This window comes from Trichechus manatus, unplaced genomic scaffold (genome assembly GCF_000243295.1).
Source record: "Trichechus manatus latirostris isolate Lorelei unplaced genomic scaffold, TriManLat1.0 scaffold00004, whole genome shotgun sequence".
In the NCBI taxonomy this organism is placed as follows: domain Eukaryota; kingdom Metazoa; phylum Chordata; class Mammalia; order Sirenia; family Trichechidae; genus Trichechus; species Trichechus manatus.
Genome location: NW_004443940.1, coordinates 17,821,876 through 17,843,443, shown reverse-complemented (window position 1 = coordinate 17,843,443; position 21,568 = coordinate 17,821,876). Strand labels below are relative to the sequence as shown.

Genomic DNA, 21,568 nt, shown 5'->3' with positions numbered 1-21,568 from the left:
TGGAGCACAGTTCTACTCTGACACACATAGGGTCACCATGAATCGGAGTCGACTTGGGTGGCCACTGGTTTACTTGGTTCTCTAGTGAAGGAGCCAAAACTTTACTATGACCGTTAAAAAGCTCCACACTATATTTCCTCTAGGGGGTTGTCACCGTTAACGTTTGAGCATCCACAGAGCCCACTGGAAGGGGAAGTGGGCCACATTTCACTAAAGCAGATGCTCTTAGGAGACCAAGGGTCTTGCAGTTCTAACAATTGTTTTCTGTGAGAAATTGTCTTCCGAAGTCGACACCCACCCAGCCACCCCGAGGGTCAGCAGGAATTGGTGGAAAACAGCTCAGAGGAAGTACAGCTGTTCCCTCTAAGGAGCACACGTGGGGAAAGCCAGGCCTAGGAAGAGGGGGTGTTCCCGGGGCTTCGATACAGAGCATTCCTTTTGCTTGAGGCATCAAGCCCAAAGAGCTGCAGTGTCCACTTGGGAATATGACTTAACCATAGGCGGGAAGGGCCTCCTCACAAAAACAGCCCGGTGCGCACACATCCTTCTCCAAAGGAAACTCCTTCCCACCCCATGCGCAAGAACGCCTGTCTCTGCTGAGGCTCAACCGCCACCCTGTCTCCAACCAGACAAATATCCCAAAGACAGTGAACTGATAGGATGTGTTTATATTTACATGTACATTTTTAAAGCAATGGCTACATTGGTCATACATATTAGAAACCATAAAAAAAAGTTAAGAACTAAAATGTACATCATACACTTGTATATGTATTTTTTACACAGAGGTAATAAGGCTTATTATAAAAAAATCAATACAACAGGGTTTTTAGTATACAGGTAAAGAATGAATTATGCTTCAGGCACTTTAATTTGTTAATGTGAGCAAATAGCTTGGGGGCGGGTAGGGGGAAGCTTCCAAACAGAAAATCTTTTGGTTAATGTTTTGTTACCACAGATACAAAAATAAAATCTGAATAATTTCTTTCAAATGATTGACGTCAGTATGGCAAAGCTGACTGGGAAAATACTACACACTGTTCAGCTGCAGTGTGGCAATTAGAGAGAGACTTATTTACATAAATGTCTCCATGTCTGTCCTTGTGCCCTTAACCGCTGCCTTCACAAACCAAAAAGTATACGCGGAGTAAGATTCACTATCATAACTCTCGAGAGGGGTGGAAAAGGACAAGGGAAAAAGGAAGATAGAAACGACTAAATAAAGACGACAATAAGCGGCTGGGACGTGTGTATTCTTACTGAAATAAATAGGGGCATTTGAACTGAGATCTAACAAAACATACATTAGTGTTGTGCTTTGTAGAGAGGAGACCTTAGAGCAAGACCCAGAGGAAATACCTCAAGGGGGAAAGTTGGTCTCTCAACAACTTTTGGAGGCTGGCTGAAGGTTTTCTAGATGTTCTCCAGGCATGGAAGAACATCTGCTCCTTTCTAAACTGGAAGGCCCAAACCAGTAACTCCAACAAATGAAAACGGCTACCAACTAACTCATAAGCACGATGGGTATTTATACCGATGAGCTGACTGAAGAATTGTGATGGGCTTTCAGACGAGCTGAAAACATACCCATGAAGGTGAGCATGGCTAGCACTTTCCTAATAGGATTGGCAGACTGGAAAAAAGTCCCTTTCCTTGAAGACCGATGTTCTGTGTGCAATAAAGGAGGGGCGGGGGAAGGGGAGAGAGGGAGGGCAGGCCATGCCCTCAGCTGGCAATAAATCACCACAGGAAGATCATGGTGGGAAGAACAGCCAGCATCAGCAAGGCGGTTCCCTGTGGTCCCCACAAGGTTCTGATTGTACTATGCTAGGCACAGGTAACCACTCTTCATTTCTCGTCTTCCTTTGATAAGAAGATTTGGCTTTTCCTTGCAATATATTAGAAAAATACTCTTCTCCAGCTAATTAGAAGCCTCCTACATGGCAAGGCGACAGGCAGAACCAGTCTGCTGACCTAACCATCTGTGCACCCAATGTGGCAAGTCTGGGTTTGGAGTTGAAGGAGAAAGACACTTAGGCATTGAGAGGGTTTTTACATATGGCCTTGTTTTTTCCCAACTATAAACGAAGGATTTGGTGACACGAAACTGAGTCCAAAACAAAAACCCACGAACAAAATGCAACACACCACTCTTCAGATTTATGACATTTAAAATTCCCTCATTAATAGTATAAAACAGCCACGGGGTGGGGGGGAGTCCTATAGTTTTATTCACCATAATCTTAGTGTTTCTCAACTGGAACTGGTTTGTGGGGCACTGGTTTGTGTTTGAGTAGACTATTTGGTTTGCAACACATCGAGCAAAATTTCTTACTTCATTAGTGTTTTATTTGAATATTGCTAAATTTTTAGAAGTGGCAACACAATTTTAAAAAGTTCTATTTTTAACTAGGGAGGCTTGTAAAAAGCCCTGGTGGTGCAGTGGTTAAGCACTTGGCTGCTAACCGAAAGGCTGGGGATTCAAATCCACCAGGGGCTCCACGGAAGAAAAACCTGGCCATCTGCTTCCATAAAGATGACAGCCTAGGAGACCCTATGGGGCAGTTCTACTCTGCCCTATGGGGTTGCTATGAGGTGGAAAAGACTCCGCGGCAACGGGTTTGGTTTTTTTTTTTTTTTTTTAAGGGAGGCTCTAGAAACCTAGATCCCTTTCTAGCCCTGGTCCAAGAGGATGCGATGCAGTTGAAGGGTTTTTCCTGATTCTCGCAAGTTAATCTAAAGTTAAGGCTCAGTTCTCAATCGTTTTACGGGTTAATGTTTTGCATCAGTGAGTAATTTCAACAGTGCTTTTTTTGGGGGGGGTGGGTGGGCAGAAAATGATGAGCTAAAGACAGAGAAGTGTAGCTTAGGTGGGAAATTTGGCTTTAGAATAGTTAAAGCGATATTGTTTTGTGGTACGAGTTTGTTAACTAGCTCACCTCCTATACATAATAACTGACTGCAGGTTGAAATACTCGTGGTAGGGTTTCATCATTCTGACATCACATTTCCGCAGGAACCCACGCTTGCGAGAAACAGGCAAGCAGAACCAAGAGAAAAAGAGAGTCTCGCGATGCTCTTTGAAAAATCAACTACAAAACCCACCAAAAATCAGCAGTTCAGACCGCAGACTCCTTTGAACTGGAAGAGGAGGGGAGGAAAGACAGGAAATAAACACATGGATAAGACATTTAGCTTGATTACAGATTGTTAATAATACATGAAAGTCTACGCCGAAGGTTCCTTTCCATAGAACACTGTGCGTGCGTGTGTGCATGGGTGTGTGGCTGCCGCAGTGAGGATGGCTGGGGTCGGGTGGAGAGTCCGCAAGGCAGGTTTCCCCAGGCTGGAATGGTGCCTCAGGTACCAGGGAGCTGGGAGGCCTCCTGCTCTTCTTGCTCCTTTGAGTGGAAGGGAGCAGGGGAGAAGGGGAGAGTATGGAAGAGACAAGTTCTTTTGTGGCTGTGGATGGAACAGGGGGAAGGACGGAAACTGAGTCAAACGGCCGCTTTGTGCTTCCCGCCACAGCACCTGCACATCACTCCGCAGTGGTAGCAGGCCCGAAGGGGCAGGTAACAGCACATACAGGGGGCCAAGAAAGACAAGGCAATAAGAGCCATCCACCGGAGGCAAAACTTCTCGTCGCTAGTATCGCACGAGCAAGGGTCTGTATAGTCTCCCTCGGGGTCCGACATACAGTGATAGAGCATGCTGTCCGCACACCACATACAGCTCACCCGGCGGATGCAAGTTCTCACGGAGTCGGGCGCGTCCTGACAGTGGCCCCTCCGGTTCTCCTCGTGGTTGAACATGTCCCTGCAGTACACGCACCGGGAGCGCTCACCGTCCTCCTTCCGCCGCCGGGACTTGCCCCGGGAGGGCTGTGTCTTGATCACGCAGCCCCCGCGGCCCTTGGGGTCCTCGCCGAGGCCGTAGTCCGAGGAGTCCACATAGGGGTAGTTGTAGTCGTGCTTGGGCACCTCGCCCTTGGCGAAGCGCACGTAGGAGTCTGCGTCCTCCGAGGGGTCGAGGTACTTGCCCCTGACCGGGGCGTGCCGGTAATCCTCGTAGCCTGTCATCCAGATCTTCTCCCTGGGGTTGATGCGCACGATCTCCTCATCGTCGTCCGGAAAGCTCACCTGGCGGTAGGACCTTGGCATCGGCTGCCCCAGGAAAAAGGAGACAGTAATTTATAGCAGTGACCAAAAACACACCCTCACCGCCCGATTCTCCAAGGATGTGTATCTTCCACCTTTACCAAGGCAATTCTTTCTTTTTTCTTAAATAACATTTTATTGTGTTTTAGGTGAAAGTTTGCACAGCAAATCAGGTTCCTCTTGAACAATTTTTGTACAAATTGTTCTGTGGCATTGGTTACAATTTTTACAATGTATCAGCATCCTCATTTCCATTTTGTTTGCTCTGTTTCCATTGATTTAGCTTCTCTGCCCCTCCTTGCCTTCTCTTTGCTTTTGGGTAACCGTGGACCATTCGGTCTCATACAGGGAATTGTTTAAGGGGCACATTACTCACAGGTGATAGTGTTTATTTTATAAGCCAATCCATTATTTGGCTGAAAGGTGACCTGCAGAAATAGCTTCAATTCCAAGTTCAAAGGGTATCTTAGGATAGTCTTGGGGGTTTCTCTAGTCTCTATTGGTCTAGTAGGTCTGGCCTCTTTTTTAGGAATTTGAGTTTTCTTCTATATTCCTCTCTCATCCTATCCAGGACCCTCTTTCGTGTCGCTTTACCAAGGCATTTCCTGAAGAAACTGACCATTCCTAGAATTATCCAACAATCTCGTAGGTCAAAGATGTATCAAATTGGGAGTCTCAATTCACACTGTATCAAGGAGTCAACTTAATGGGTCAAGACCAACATTTTTTCCATTGTGCTGAAGTAGAGCACGTACAGAGAAAATACATGAGTACAGCTTGATGAATTTTCATAAGCTGAACACACTCCATCAAGAAGCAGAACATGAACAGCTGATTAATTTCACCTGTTTTTATATCTCGTATGTTCTGTTTTGTATGATTGACTTTTTTTTTTTTTTAATGGACTAGAATATGAGAGTGTACTGCATATTATAAGGGTAAGAACTGTTTCATGAAACTTGTCATTATCTCTGTGTGTGTACTACGTGAGTCCTGGGTCCTGATATAAAATGCATTTCTCACTGTGGGTCATGTTCCAAAAAGCAATAGGGGATCCTAGGAAACATAAGGCCCACAAGCTCCTCGGAATCTAGTCGGGAAGATGGGATGCACGGATATGAAAAGGATAAGCGTGCAGGCTCCGGAGGCAAACTGCCTGGGTTCGAATCCTGCCAGGATCTCACAGATAGTGGGTGGCTGACCTGGAATTGGAGCCCAGGCAGGCCAGCCCCAGGGCCATAACCCCTAGCCTTCAAACCCAAACTGCATTTTCCCTTAGGGTGAAAGACTTCACTGCAGTTACTCGGGCCACAGTTTACAGCAATGGCTTGTCCAGAGCAGCAGGCGCTGAATGAATATGTATTGAATAAATGCGTGTAAGCCTGCCCTGCACAGCGCATCTCAGCTGTGGCAGAGAGTTAAATCTCCCATTTTTGAGTCCTTGGACATGAAGGTTTTTTTTAGGGGTGAGGAGTATGGCTCTGGAGTGAACCCACTGGAGTCAAATCCTGACTACAGAATTTACTAGCAAGTTGCTAAGACTCAGTTTCTCTGTCTACAAAACCGCATATGACTGTTGTCAGGATGAAAAGAAATAATCTAGGTCAAGTATTAGAGTCCTTGGGTGGCGCAAACGATGAACCACTCGACCTTTAGCAGAAAGGCTGGTGGTTCAAGCCTACCCAGAGGTGCCTTGGAAGACAGGCCTGGTGATCTGCTTCTGAAAGGTCACAGCCTTGAAAACCCTATGGAGCAGTTCTACTCTGCACACATGGGGTCACCGTGGTATGGAATCAACTTGACGGCAACTAACAACCACTACCAGCCAAGTGTCAGCACACAGCCTGGCACAAGGAAGCGCCTGATACCTGCTGCCATTACAGTCACTATAATGTTGTTATAGAATTTATCACATAGTGGTGATTACGGTAGATTGACCCGTTGCTTCCTGCCAGTCCATGAGCTCCTTGAGGGTAGGGGCTACGTCTGACTTGCTCTGCCCTAATTCTTACTCAGATTCTTGACATCAGAGTTTCCCAGACCTTGGAAAAATAAAAATCCAGAGGGCTTTCAAAACAAATCATGGGAGCTGACACGGGCTTTGCTAATATTTTACTTTGCAAAGCAAGGACAGTCAAAGAATGAATTCCCATCTAGCACTACCATAATGTGATTTTAACAAAGAACATTTTAATACCAAACATTAGAAAGCACACAATAAAATAATTTTTTTTTAAAAGAGCCAAATAAATCTAGCTTATGTTAAAAAAAACTCACTGCCCTGAGCTTCCTTGCGCCCTGAGCTTCCTTGTGCTCATTTCAAAGCACACTGGTGGGCACACCCCCCCCCCAGACCCCCCACCCATGCCCCTCGGTTTGGGAACCTGCTCCTCAGAGCAGCTGCCTGGTAAATATTTGCTGAATCACTGAATTCCAGGCTCCAGCTACATGGCCCTGAGCGAGACTGCGCCTGCAGCCCTGATATCAGGGGGCCAGAGACAAGTGTGAGGCATTCTTTCATCCGATCATGAGCTCTATGCTTTCTCACAGAGGCAGCAGGTCCTCTTCTGAGGACACGGGAGGCAGTGCAGCACCCGGGGTGAGGACAAACCTGGATTTGAATCTTGTTCCTTCTCTCTAAGCTTCAGTTTCTTCATCTATAAGCTAGGAATGCTGAGCACCTGCCTTGTGTGTGTGTGGGAGGGCGAGTAATTTGTGAGGATTAAACGAGATGAAGTGTCAAAGGGCTTAGTGAGGTGCCTGGCACCTAGAAAACCCTATGTAACAGGGAGCTGCCACCACCTCCCTTCAATGTGGGGTGGGGGTACAAAGTAGGAGTGCAGAAGAGGCCTGGGCTTGGGGTGCTTGGTCAAGCAGGAGAGGAAGGAGACCGTTCTAGAATTGGAGCCACCCATTCTGATGACCACAGAGGAATGAGGTGGCTGCTTACCTGTTCGAGGTGAGAGTGGTCCGTGGGGTACGGGTCATGGAGGTGGCCCAGGGTGTAAATTCTCCGGTGCTCACAGGATGTAGGAGAGGAGATTGTCCGAGTAGGTTGTTCCCTCTTCTGAGAGGAGTTAGAAGAACTGTCTGTAGCGGTCTGTGTGGTGGGAGGACGGCAACAGTTAATTAAAACAAAAACGAAAAACCCACACATCAAACCCTAACACGAACTATTCATATGCGGTCTATTCACCAGTTGTGGTGGCTTGCTGGACATCCCAAAATCTTGAGTTTATCCTGGCTGCGGGAGGCAAGAGGACCTCTGGAGGGCCAGAATGTCAAAACGTGATGGGGCTGGCTCAAGGAGGGGAGAAAGGCAGCCACCAGACCCTGGAAAGTTGGGCTTGTTTTCTCAAATGCGGGAGCAGCAACCAGGGAAGGGCTCCCCACACCAGGGCTCCCCAGTTAGTCAGGAATGGTTACCTCACTGTGGCCCTGAAAAATTAAACCCTAAGGTTTACACATGGGCTAATCCCAGCCTGGAAAGCTCTCAGAGGTAAGAATGTCTTGGGATAGCATGAACACTGACTTTCCAGGAAGAAATCTTGTCATCTTTGGGGTTGGAGGCCAGCCTTGGAGGTCACTGTAATCTAAGAGTGAGATGGATGATTGCAGAAGATCCGGCTGCACAGAGGGGAGAAGGCATTATCTCAAGAGGGTGACAGCGGAGGTGTTTTCCCAGTAGAGTAAATAACTGAAGATTAGAGCTAGATATCAGCATGGACTGTGGCCCTGGGCACAGGGGCCTCACCTGCCACCCAACATACCACAGTGCTTCCTCCTCCCTCCTGAGACTCGGTGACGCAGGCCAGGGGATCCCAGGCGCCAGCTGCTCTCGTGCTACCCCTTTGCCAGGGCCCACGCACTCATAAAGGACCGTGTTAAATGCAGCTAGCAACCGTCCTTAAAACCAGGGTACCTCGGAATCTGCCCCCTCCCCAAACTTCTGCTTCCTTAGAGGGGTGGATCTTTTCTTTTTCACCAAACAGATGAAAAGAAAAGTTTTCTCTTGACATGCGGGTTTTTCTTGACATTCTTCTAGCAAGTATAAACCAGTTGCCATCAAGACATTTCTAACTTATGGTGACCCCATGTGTGTCAGAGTAGAACTGTGCTCCAGAGGATTTTTAATGGCTTATTTTTTTGGAAGTAGATCACCAGGCCTTTCTCTGAGGTAGTGTGGTGGTTAAGCATTTGGCTGCAAACCAATAGGTCGGCAGTTTGAATCCACCAGCCACTTCTTGGAAACCCTATGGCTCAATTCTACTCTGTGCTATAGGGTCCCTATGAGTCGGAATTGACTTGATGGCAATGGTTTTTTTTTTTTCCTTTTGAGGTGCTTCTGGGTGGCCTTGAACCTCCGACCTTTCAGTTAGCAGCCTAGCTACTCGCACCTCCCAGGGATTCCTCTAGCAAGTTCAGGGGCATTCATTCTTGGCTACTGCTGCTTGTTACTCTTACGTTCCCTTTGTCTCACTTGCTTATTTATCTATTCTACGCATTTTTGTTAGCTGCCTTAAATCCTTGTGGGCAAGGCAGGGTTAAAAACAAACAGATTTATGAAAATCCCTTTTATCCTCCTCTCCCTCCCCACTTATAAAGCAATAAATGCTCAGAAAAATGGAACTCGAAGATAGCAAGATAAAGAAAAAACAGCCATGCTTCCATTACGCAACACTGCCACTCTTAACTTTTAAAGCTTGGTGTGCGACAGGCTGTGCCTTGCGGCATGCATCAGCTCTTGGGAGAACTGGCCCCACCCCAATTCTCCCTAATTCTGATTGGTCCACGTCATGTGGGGCCGTTCCTCATTTCCCAATCCACAGTGACTAACTCAAATATGGACACACGGTCCTCTCTGAGCTCACACGAAGAGATTCTTTTTCTTTCTTCTTTTATTTTTATTTGATTTCTTTTGGTGGCAATATACAGAACCAAACATATATCCACTCAGTTTCTACATGAACAGTTTGATGACATTGGTTACAGCCTTAGAAACACTATGGATAAGTTCTACTCTGTCCTTTATGTCGGAATCGTCTCGACCGTAACGAGTTTTTTGTTTTCGTCACACACAGGAAACGGAAACTGGGTGGGAGGCAGCACCAGCCTCCTGTGCACACAGTCACCGACAGGGCAGAGCTAGGACTGAAAGGCTGGCTCCCTGACTACGGCGCCCAGTGCAATTTCCAATACACTGCACGTCGGCTCTCAAACTCGGGTGAACCCAAGTCCTACTCTGAGAGGTATTTTGTTGAGATTATCACAAGTACAACTTCTCCAAGTAAGAAGGTGCACCCTTACTTTAAGCAAACCTAGGAGATAAGGGGGTGATGGTTCATGATACAAAGGTTTCTAAAGATCTCAATAAATACCTTCTGAATGACAAGATAAGGGCCCTCTGGTGTGATCCGAACCACAAGAGTTAAATTCTTACTCAACGACCACGTTACAGTCATCCATTAGGTTAGGAGTCAGCCCTGGATCGAACTTTATAACATGAAGTCAGCATTTAGTTCTTAGAAACCCAGTTAACATATCACAGTTACCTTTGTGTTAGTCATTTCTTCCCCCAATCCACCCTGTGGTCTGTGACCCATGTCCAGGTTAACAATGTGTGAAAAGTCATTCAGAGAAGTGAGGCACACCCGTTTTTCCTAGTATTCACAAGCCAGTCAGAAATGTCACCTTCTAATGCACCCATCCTACTACCCTGACCCCCAACGGCCTCTTTTCGTAGTGCTGAGTCAAGTGCAAAGCCCCTAGACATTTGTCAGAGGGTGTCAGACCCAGGAAGGACTTCTGGTATCACCCAAACTAAGGATTCATTTGTACAAAGGAGCAAGAAGGCCCAGAAAACCTGGAGGGGTGTGCCCACAGTTCACCACCCCGAGAGCTGAGCTGAGGGCATGCTAGAGCTCCTGATGCCAGCCCCAGTCTCCCATGGTGATCCGGGCTGGTCTGAGCTCTGGTGTCTTAGTTATCTAGTGCTGCTATAACAGAAATACCACAAGTGGATGGCTTCAACAAACAGAAGTTTATTCTTTCACATTCTAGTAGGCTAGAAGTCTGAATTCAGGGCGGCAGCTCCAGGGGAAGGCTTTCTCTGTCAGCTCTGGAGGAAGGTCCTTGTCATCAATCTTCCCCTGGACTAGGAGCTTCTACTGCAGGGACCCTGGGTCCAAAGGACACGCTCTTCTCCTGGTACTACTTTCTCAGTGGTATGAGGTCCCCCTGTCTCTCTGCTCACTTCTCTTTTTTACATCTCAAAAGAGATTGACTTAAGACACAACCTAATCTTACAGATTGAGTCCTGCCTCATCAACATAACTGCCTCTAATCCTGCCTCATTAACATCATAGAGGTAGGATATACCACACATAGGAAAACCACATTAGGTAACAAAATGGTGGACAATCACACAATACTGGGAATCATGGCCTAGCCTAGTCGACACATATTTTTGGGGGACAAAGTTCAATCCATAACATCTGGGAAAGAGAACATGCAAGAGATGCTCTGTCGGACGCCTAGCTTGGTTCTGATCTATACGATCGGACAAATCTTGCAAAGTGGTGAGTGTGACTTACAAAGTAAAGAAATATACTGTGGGCCATCTCCAAGAGAGGAGGAGAAAGCTCACCTCTGAACTGGTTCTCCTGCAACACTGCTTGTGGTTTCCACACAGAACCAGAGAAACATGGCCCACCTGAGGTATGCATATACACAGATGCATGAGCAAAATTCTCCAAAACCTCCCTGTGGTTTGTGTGGACAAGCTAAGGCCACCCACCAACCTGACAAGCTTCACCTTCAGCTCTGAAATTACTTGGTGGTCACGTGCTCTGGCTGGCTGGGTTTTAACCCCTCCTCGTCCTCTGGTGGGTGTCTCTGAACTGTTACAGCTTTGAGCTCATGAAGATCAGAAGTGCTCCTCTGAGAACATCATTGGGCTTGGCTACTCTGTGCTTGGGGACCTTGGCTCCTAAGAGCCTCCACAGCAGGCTTCCCCGCATCCTGAGAACACAGGTCAGTGTGAGCCTTTCACGGTGCCTGCTGTGAGTGGTGAGCTGGACACGGCCATCAGGCCACAGCCTGCACGTGGGTGGTCTCGTGGCACCAGGATGTGCAGTGAGCACAACCACTGCTACCTGTGAATGAACCCTCCAAAGAAATCTTGCCTCTGGGTTTGACTCTGACTCAGCGCGCATGCCCATTATTAAAAAGAAGTCCAATTAAGAAATTAGCAACCTAATATGGGGCACTGGACAGCAGAAAGTCAGTGGAGTACCTGAATCACTGCTCTGTGAAGTACACACTGTGTGATTTTGGCCCAGTTAACTCCTAACTCCAGTTTTCACATCTGTAAAATGGACTCAAATCTTCCTCAAGTTTATAGCAAAAATGAAGTGAGATTTAAAATGTCCATTTTCTAAACTGTTCCTGCAGATATACAGAAAAGTTTCTGATTTTGCATGTTGATCTTCTATCTGGTCGCCTTGCTTAACTCCCTCATAAAAGTACAAATACTCTGCCAAGTGATTCTCTGGATTTTTCTAAGTAAATCATATCATGTACAAAAGATAGCTTGGTCTCCTTTCCAATATTTATAAGCTTCTTTTTCTTGTCTGGAACCCTGGTGGTGTAGTGGTTAAGAGCTATGGCTGCTAACCAAAAGGTTGGCAGTTCGAATCCACCAGGCACTCCTTGGAAACCGAATGGGGCAGTTCTACTCTGTCCTGTAGTGACGCTATGAGTTGGAATCGACTTGAAGGCAATGGGTTTGATTTTTTTTTGTTTTCTTGTCTTATTACATTTTTTTCCCAGGACCTCCAGCATGACGTGGAAAAACAGGTGAGGGTGGCCCTGCTTGTCTGAAACCTGACTTTAGTGGGACAATTTCTAATTATTAAATATGATGTTTCAAGATAATAAGAATGAAGTTTTAAAGTTCCTTCTATTCTAGTTTGCTCAGTTTCCATCAGGAGATGTTGGATGTCACCAGATGCTTTTTCTGTATCTATTGGGATGATTAGGAGTCTCTGGGTGGTATAAATGATTAATATGCTCGGCTGCTAACTGAAAGGTTGGAGGTTTGAGTCTACCCAGAAGTGGGCCTGTTGATTTACTTCTGAAAAATTAGCCACTGAAAGCCTTGTGGAGCACAGTTCTACTCTGATACACATGGGGTCATCTTGAGTCAGTCAACTCTCTAACAACTGGTTTTATTAAAACGATTAAACAGTTTTTCACCTCTAATTCATTTTAGTAATGTATGAATTAACAGTTAGCTTTTTCAACATAAACCATCTTTGCACTCCTAGGATATACTCTACTGGTCTGTCATTAAATTTGTTTTACTAAGGCCATCTACTTTGACCATGGGAAGCTCAGGGAAGGAAGGAAAGTGTCCAGCCAAGAAGTCAGGCCAGCTGAGAAGACAGTTTGCTTAAATTACCCTTCCTAGGACTGAGTCCTGGCTGCTGACTAAGGGCTTCTGGGGCATCCAGGCTGGGTCTGCCTGCATTTCAAAGTTAACAAGTATTTTCGGGAAAAGGTGCATCCCTTCAACTTCTTTCAGTTCAGCTGAGTGTGGACTCCCAGGGTCTTCCAGCTAAATCTGCTTTTCTAAAACGTGGTGGGCATAGAGAACAAAGGCGGTATCAGCAGGCAAACAGTGCTTGTGGGAGAGAGAAGGTGTGTCTGGAGCTATCTGTTCAAGGAGGACACTTGGAACTATGAGGGGGCACCTGGCTTCCAGCTTCCAGGAGTAGGATGCCCCTACTGAGCACAGTGGTGAGACCACACGAAGGCTGGTCATCCGCAATGTCCTTCTCCCTCTGGGGACGGAGACAAATGGGGTAACTCTCATCTCCAGGGAGGCGAGCAGACAAGTACTTCATCATCCCAGGGTCCCCAGGAACACGAGAGCTGGTAGAAGGCAGCACACAGCACAAGGAGCCAAGCCCTCTCTGAGCAGCCATTTCAGAAGGTAGGTGGGTCTATATCTTTTGAATAAGGTATAGAAAGTCAAGTGAAGAAGATGCTTAAGCAGACCACATTGTCCGGGAGTCATGCAGCACCGCAAAGCCAAGAACAGCACTAGACAGAGAGAACTGGAAAACCTCGATTCCAGGCCAGCTAGGCCATCCATCTCGGACGAGCTGTTTAACTTCTCTGGGTCTCAGTTTCCTCAAGTGTAAACTGAGGGGTTTGCACTGGATGATCCCAAGGTCCATTTGAGCTCTAACAATTTTAAGTGCAACCCTCCCCCGCCAAGAATATTGCAGGGCAGAGGGGTTTACCTAAGTCCATTGCTTAGCTGATGCAAGATCCACAGATTAATTCGGTTTGATTAAGTAGAATTTCTGCCTTGAATGCAGATACTGCTGATATTTTGGATTTTTAGGGATGGCTAACGAGTAGTTGGAGTCCCTGGGTAGCATAAATAGTTAACTGCTCAGTACTAACCCAAAGGTTGGCAGTTTGAGTCCACCCAGAAGAAAGTCCTGTTGATCTACTTCCATAAGATCACAGCCATTGAAAAATCTTTGGAGAACAGTTCTACTCTGACATACATGGGGCTGCCGTGAGGTGGAATCGACTTGATGGCAACTGCTTTATTTATTTTTTAACTAGCAGTTATGACCACAATTTGCATTATTTTTGCCGCAATCCATCACCAAAATAGATCTCAACAGCTGATGCAATCAAAGCAATAGTCTTCCTTTTACAAGGACCTCTTGGGTCTCGTGCTATTTTTAAAAAAAAGTGTAAATGCATATACAGACACATACATACATAAACATGCCCTGCTTTTGGAAGGGCAGCCTATGCTCTGCAGTTGACACCAGGGAGCAGCGTCATCCCTTAACTACTGCTGGCTGAGACCCAACGTGGAGGGAGTCGCGTGGAAGGCCTGGGAAGGTGGAAGGCCTCGGAAAATGGACTGGAAAACAGACCGGGAGCTCCTTTATCTTCTAAATGACAGCAATTATCAAGCTCAATTTACATAGTTAAGAGGAGGATCTCCTTCTTTTATTTATTTATTTTTTAACATGCAATACAGTGGCCAAATTAAAGCAATTAAATGTCTCCATTTCAGGAAGCCCGAAGGCATTCTGCTAAGCCCTCACACTTGTATCTCTCATCATTTACACATATATCATCTCATCTTTTTAAACTGTGGATAGTAAGATGCTATTATTTCCATGTTACTAACTGACAGAGTAGATACCTTAACTAGCCGGTTATCTGAAACCTAGACGTCCTGCTCCCAACCTGCTGGTCCTTCCAGTGAAGTCAAGCTGTGGGTTTATCAGAGTCCTTTCATGTCAAAATTTCATCTACCTTCAAAATTCAGAAACTTTTTTTTTTTAAAATTGTGTGGACATTTTGTTTTTGTTGTTGTTTTTTCACAATAATAGAAAGTCCACTTTATTTACCCTCTAGGTCCTAGAGAGGAGAATGCCCCGCCCAGTGGCTTCCTCATAGACGCAAACTGCCTTCTAGCTGGGGGCAAACTGCCTTCTAGCTGGGGTCAAAACAGCATGGGGCTGGACTTGCCTGCTCTGCTTGCCCCTTGGAAAGAGGACACTTGGAACCAGTATAGGCCCTTAGGACAGTCAACTGGAGCTACCTGTTCCCAAAGACCTGTTGACAGAATGGCTGACAACTTCCAGTTTACCAAAGAAAGGATTGACCGTGGCCAGTCAGTCCTGGTAGATACCGAGGGGTGGGGCTTGCTTTGCTCAAGAGTTGGAACCAACAGCTTATCCAAACAATCTGAGCCAGGGGCCTTCTGAGACTCAACCTTCTAGTTTAATGCCTTCTGCGAATTTAATGGTTGTCTTGTCCTGATGGCTGTTGAATACTTCTCCCAGCCCAAGGGGGGAAAATATATATATTCAGAAAACATTTTCATCAACTGATCTTTTAAAATGGGACTGAGGCTTTAGTGACAGGGAAGCCTCATGCTTCCACTAAAGAGATGGCTGAGGCTTCAACTCCATGCACTAGTTGAAAAGCCCATCATCCAGGCGGCTCTTTTGCAATGAGAAGAATCTAGCATATTTACTATGTAAAACGTACTGAAATTTACTGACTAAATATTGATGTTTTGTAAACCTTCTCTGAGAGGTAGCAAACAGGTTTGGGGTTAGCATTCTGGGAGAGGAGAGTGTGGAACCCACCACAGATGGCCTTCTCTCTCGGAGACTTGAGGGCTTTATCTGTACAGTGGAAGTCTCAATATGTAGCTCCCAGGGGGGTTGTGAGGATTAAATACAGTTGCATCTGTGCAAGTGCAGTGTTCAGTTTTCGGGGGCAGACAAAGCTCCTCACTACACCAAGGAAGGACAGTTTCTTTCCCTTCCCCTCCCCTTGGGTCAGTGACTAGAGACTCAAAGGAAATATGTTCTCCCTGAAAAGGTTTTGAGTCCAAAGGGTCAAAGATCACAGTTAAGTAAATAAGTGAAATTTTGATAATTACAAAATTCAATGAACTAATTTTTTTCCATTTAACCAGGAACAAAAATAAGCACAATTTGCAAATATTCAAAAGCCATCAGGACGAAACAAATTGCTTCTTAGTACTTTGGTTTTAACCACTTGCTCTCAGTCCTGCTTTAAAAAACACCTGGGGTGGGTGGGAGGGATCCGGGATGTCATTAGGGACAACTGCTCTGAACAGCCAGAAAGCAATAAAATGCAGCTTGCAATAAACAGGATGTCAAGGGTTCAAGCATAGGGCATGAGGAAGAACCAAGTTTTCCAGTCTGGGCAAAATATGGCTAGAAGCTGCTGCTGCTGCAATAAGATGTGGAATTTTTCCTGTATGAAGGAGGACTGCCTGCCTACCTGAAGAAATAAGGTACGATGATGATACACCAAAACAGAAGTCAAATACCAGCCCTTTGCAACTGGGTCCCCTGAGAGAATTAAGGCCCACACAAAACGACGTAAACGACTCTTTTTTCTCAGTTCTCCAGAGGACCGTACACTGTGCCATTCTAGATACACAGGAGAGAAGTTAATTCATTATATACGATGGATGCCTTAGGATGCTAAGGCTTAATTCTATTGAGGAATTTCAGTTGACAAGAGCTGCTAAAATCTAACACCAAAATATCTTGGGGGTAGTTTAACCTTAAGGAGCCCTGGTGGCGCAATGGTTACTCGTTTGGCTGCTAACCTCATGAGAAAAGACCTGGTGATCTGCTCCCATAAAGATGCCCGCCTAGGAAACCCTGTGGGGCAGTTCTACTCTGTGACGTAGGGTTCCTATGACTCGGAATCAACTCAGCGACTCACAACAACAGAAGTTTAAACCTAGAAAAGGGAAACAGTAAAACCCTCATATGCTTAGGGAAAACAAAACAACAACAAAACCCAAAAACAAACAAAAAACCATAACCTTACACGGGATGGCCCTTCCTACGATCAAGTCTCTTTTCAAGTTGCTATTTTGGGGGCCTCTGGACCATCCTCTCAATGCCACATGGGGCACTGTTTACATATTTAGCCTCTTATTTCTTCCTTTTCTAACCTGAATCCAAGAGAACCCTAAAACTCACTCTTGTATTTGGCTTTTGTTTAAAAAAATTGAATAGCTGAAATATCATAAATGTAATTATTTAACAGAGGAAGAGACAAACAGCAGTGGTGAAATGGAAAGGTTGGAAGATGGTGTTTGCGGCTCCTCTGCCAAGAACTACTTGTGTGATCTCAGCCAAGTCACCCATCTGACTCTCTGGGCTGCTTCTGCAACTGCTTGTATAAAATGAGGCAAATCCTACTTTATTTAGTAGAAGGAAACAAAGGTCGCTAGATCAGATGAACTCAGAATCCCTTCCCACTCCAGAACCTAGAACTCTAAGTCTTTGGATGCATGTCTACAGCTGTCCTTGTCTCCCTAGCAAGCCAAACATTTCCAGTTACTTCTGTCAGTTATCTCATGTATAATGTGGAATTATTTACACGGTAGACATGTTATTGTTGTTAGCTGCTATTGAGTTGGCCCGCAACTCATGGCAACCCCATACACAATAGAACTAAATGCTGCACAGTTCTGCACCATCCCCATGATTGGTTGGGAATTGGACTGTTATGATCCATAGGGTTTTCACTGGCTGATTTCCAGACACAGATCATCAGGCCTTTCTTCCTAGTTTGTCTTAATCTGCAAGCTCTGCTGAAGCCTGTTCAATATTGTAGCAACACACACGCCTCCACTGACACGCAGGTGGTGGCCGCACACGAGCTGCATTGGCTGGGAATCGAACCTCGGTCTCCCGTATGGAAGGCAAGAATTCTACTTCCTAATGCTATGCAGAGAAAACAGTGAGGGCCACTGAAGAGCATCCACAGCCACAGAACACACCCTCTGTTCATCTGCTTAAACCTCCAGATCGGGCGAGGGATCGTCAGCATTGTCGTAATCAAGATGTGTCTCCTGAGTTTGCTTTCTCTCTCGGCTACCCTCATTCCTTCTTTCCTTTTCACGAATGAAAGCAATACATGTATAAAGTTGAAAATATCAAATGGCAGTCCTCTGTCCCACCCTGCCCATCTCAGCTTCTCATTCCCCACAGAAATTCACTTTCAATTCTTGTGGCTCTTTCTTCTGGTATTTCTCTCCATTTTTTTTAAATGACATGGTTTTACTACTATTTCCTGGTTTTCAGATTTGGCTATTATTTAAGGACTTCTTATCATGGAAGATGAAGACTTAGCTGTTTTACACTCCACCCCCTCCTCCAGCAAATATCTGTCTATAAAGTAAATATCTCCCTAATCCCCCAGCTTCAGAGCCAGAATCCGGCCACGCATCATGATGACAGCTGAAGCTCGGATGACACCTGACCACAGATTCTAGATCCAGTGCTCTAGAAGTACGTACACACTGCAGCTGCATTCTCCATGTCTCTCTATGAAGATCCCAATAATATTTAAAAAGAAATTAGAATACTGCAGCAGAAAATAAACCACCAGGTTCTCATAGATTAAACCCCACAAAACAGGAATTTGGAAAACTGTTCATTAAATGACCCTAAAACCTGAAGCCGCTCCAGTTCCAAACAGCCCACCTTCTCCACGCCCACCCCCATGGCCGGTCACCCCCATTCCTTAGAGGCTGCAGACCCTCTCACCTCAAAGCCCTGAACTGTGGGGATCTAGAAAGAAGTCAGCCCGAAGCTGGGAACCAAACCAGCTCAGCGTATCCACAGAGCCAAACAGTTTGTAGCTCAAGTTTATCAAAAGCACACCAGAAGGAACAGACTTCAGGGTCTTTGGACTCTGGCCCCCTCAAGTCTCCCTAGTTCTGAAGTGAGAGAAATGGAAAGCTGCTAGCCAGAGGGAGGTGCCATCAAGAGCGTACTAATGGCAATGCCCAATACTTCCCCCGTTACAGAATGCTAACCTTTTTGTTTTTTTGCTGCTTTATATTCTTTGCATTATTCAGCTTGTAAATTTGTACCACAGGGCTCAGACACTGGAATTCCCTCATACAACGGTATTTAATGGCGAGTACACCCTTGCTACCTGCGTACTCATGCTCAACTGGATTAATCATTATACCCGAAGTCCACCATGGAGTGGGAGTAGTTGCAAGGGCGAAAGCTGAAGGGTGGCAAGAAGGAGCTGGTGCAGTCAAAAGCTTAGAGTAGCGGCACTGCTGGGACTGAGTGCCACTGAGCAGAAAATGAAGCTAGGAAAATTGGACCTGAACCTGCTGAGAATCATCCTAGATCACCCACCTTTAAATGGTCCCACAGGTAACAATAATGTGAGTGAATACAATATGAAAGCCTATGATTGTTACACATGATTCTCTAGGGTTCAGATCACACATTTACTGAAAACCAGGAAATAGTAGTATAACCGTGTCATTTAAAACATGGAGCCTAATACCGGAAGGAAGAGCCGCAAGGATTTAAAGTGTATTTATTGAGCATCTATAGAGCACACTTCATAGGGTAGTAGAGACTACCATGATGAATAACCTGCCCATTATCTAACTGGGTGAGGATTCATTCACTCATCCCACAAATAAAATAGGAAAAGAAAGGGGCAGGCTTTTAAGTGGCAAGAGAGAAAGAACAGAGTGCTGTGGGATTTTAAAGGAGAGAGAAGAATCATCATTGGGTGAGGGAGAAATATTAGGAAACATGAATGAATAAACAGCTCAAAACTCAGAAAATCAGAGCAGCCGCCAGTCCGGAGTGTCTGGCGGTGGCTTTGTAGGAAGGATGTGGACACGCACCAGGCTGGAGGCAGGGAAATGGGAATGAGAGGCCTGGGAAGACTGGAGGCCACCGTGTTGGTAACTGGCCACAGAGTGGATGGGCAGGCTGTGTGTGGTGTGGTGGGTGGGTAAGCAGTGTGCTATCTTTACTCTGAGGGATTGCAAAATGGTTTTACCATCCTGGGAAGTCAGGAGGACAAGCTGATTTGAGGATAACACTGAGAGTTGGGAGAGCGTGCAATGGATACTTGTGAACACCCAAGTCCAAACAACCACTCCATGGGGCATTGCAGGTCCTGCCTGCCTCCAGCCTCCGTCCCCAGTGATAGAGCTTATGCTCCTGTGCATCACTGTGTTTCCCAACTGTCCTAAGCGGTCTTCTCCCAGCCCAAGAAACCCCCGAAACACAAGGAAATAGAGATCTGTGGATGCAGTGGCAGAAACAGAAAAGATATACCCCTGACTCCTCAAGTCAGGGCTCTGATGGTTTTCCCATACATACACTGTTCTCTTAGGAAATTACCATCATTCTGGTCCATTACAAGTTGTAAGAGGATCTTATCATTATTTATACTCTGTTGATATAAATGAGTTCCAGGTTCTAAACAACTGTCTTATCAATAAAAGTTTTAGAACACAACAAAACCTGGGACACTGTAGACCATACAGTAGTTAAAGCAGCTATTCGCTTCCTTCGCTCTTAGGTTTCAGATGCCTCATTTACTGTCTTAGGACAGAAAGCAAGGACAGGGAGCTCCTGAATGAACAGGAGCCCAGTGACCCTTCCAAGCTAAGTGCGACGTGTTTGCAATAGTTAATGGCTTGATCATAGGGCTTTTCTGGGGAAGTGAGGTGCTGTTAATAATAGGCCCTTGTTTGTAAACAAATGGAATGAAGGAGATTGGACATATGTACTGGGGCCTACATGGAATCCAGTTAATTAAGTGATGCTCCTTGTCCAGTGAGTTTCTGAGGGCCTGGAAGCAGCGGCCTGTTTCTGAACTTACGAGTTCTATGCATTCGGCCTCATCCTGGAACAGCATGTTGATCCCCTGCAGATTAGAGGACAAAACCAGGAGGGATTCTGGCTTCCATCATCCCCTTCCTCTCTCCCTCTCCCGATTCTATAAATCACTTCTGGCAGGTAGCTGGGAAGCAGCTGCGAATGACAGTTTTGCTCTGGAGCACAGGAAGCCACCTTTTAACCCGCCTGCTGTTGTTTGTCTCTCAAAACGTGACAAAGGAACAGATGCAAGCAACATGCCAACTGTTGAGAGGATCTGCTCAGAGCACTATAGGAAGCCTGCTCAGAGCTGCATCACACCAGCCGTTCCATGGAGGGATGACTGAGTTCATTTCCTGAAACTCCTATGCACGCTCTGCCCAGGTCAGGTTGGGATCCTTCATGCCCAGACACCTCACCGGGCACTAGAAACGCCTTCCTCAACCCTGCTCAAGAGCCACCGAGGCCCAGTCCAGCCTTACCTCCTTGTGATGTCTTTTCTAGCCTACCTCCCCTCTGGCCAACATTAGTTTACAGTTTGTGCCAGTCTCCAATGCCTTCACAGGCCAACCTCATCTCTGTCCAAACCATCCGGTAATCTCCTTGAGGGCCGGAGCCACGGCTTACACATCTTTGTAAACTCAGAGTAGTGTTTTGCAAGCCATTGGCTGCAAACCATTAGTGGATTGGCAGACAAGTTTAATGCATTGTAACCAACTTTTAGGAGCCCTGGTGCGCAGTGGTTAAGCGCTCGGCTGCTAACTGGAAGGTTGGCGGTTTGAACCCACCAGCTGCTCCGTGGGAGAAAGATGTGGCAAAGATTACTGACTTGGAAACCCTATGGGGCAGTTCTACTCTGCCCTGTAGGGTCGGTATGAGTTGGAATCGACCTGATAGCAATGGGCTTGGTTTTTGGTTTAACTGACATTTTAAAATATGAAATAAAAACCAGCTTACAAAAGTTATTTTCAGGCACAACTGGGAAAATATGAACTGGATATTAGAAGAATTATGAAATTCCTACTAATTTTCTTAGGTATGGTAATGGTGTTCTGGTTGTGTAGGAGAATGCCTTATTTTTAGGAGATGCATGTGGAAGTATTTAGAGGTGACTTATTTTCAGTGGAGTCCCTGGGTTGTGCGAATGGCTGCTAACCG

The 21,568-nt window shown here is 45.9% G+C and overlaps 1 protein-coding gene across 3 annotated transcripts in view; it reads right to left on the bottom strand.

Annotated features, from left to right (window-relative positions):
• Positions 1-2,821: 2,821 nt before the first annotated feature.
• The window catches only part of SPRED2 (sprouty related EVH1 domain containing 2), a 125,236-nt gene continuing 106,489 nt past the window's right edge, over positions 2,822-21,568 (bottom strand). For 2 of the 3 annotated variants that reach the window (XM_012556219.1, XM_023733224.1), the window contains 2 exons: positions 7,108-7,257; positions 3,498-4,163 (listed from right to left, as the gene is read on the bottom strand). In XM_012556219.1, coding sequence (XP_012411673.1) covers positions 3,498-4,163; positions 7,108-7,257 — 816 coding nt within the window. Of the gene's footprint in view, positions 4,164-7,107; positions 7,258-21,568 lie in introns of all 3 variants that reach the window. The other variant, XM_004369262.2, reaches the window with a different exon arrangement.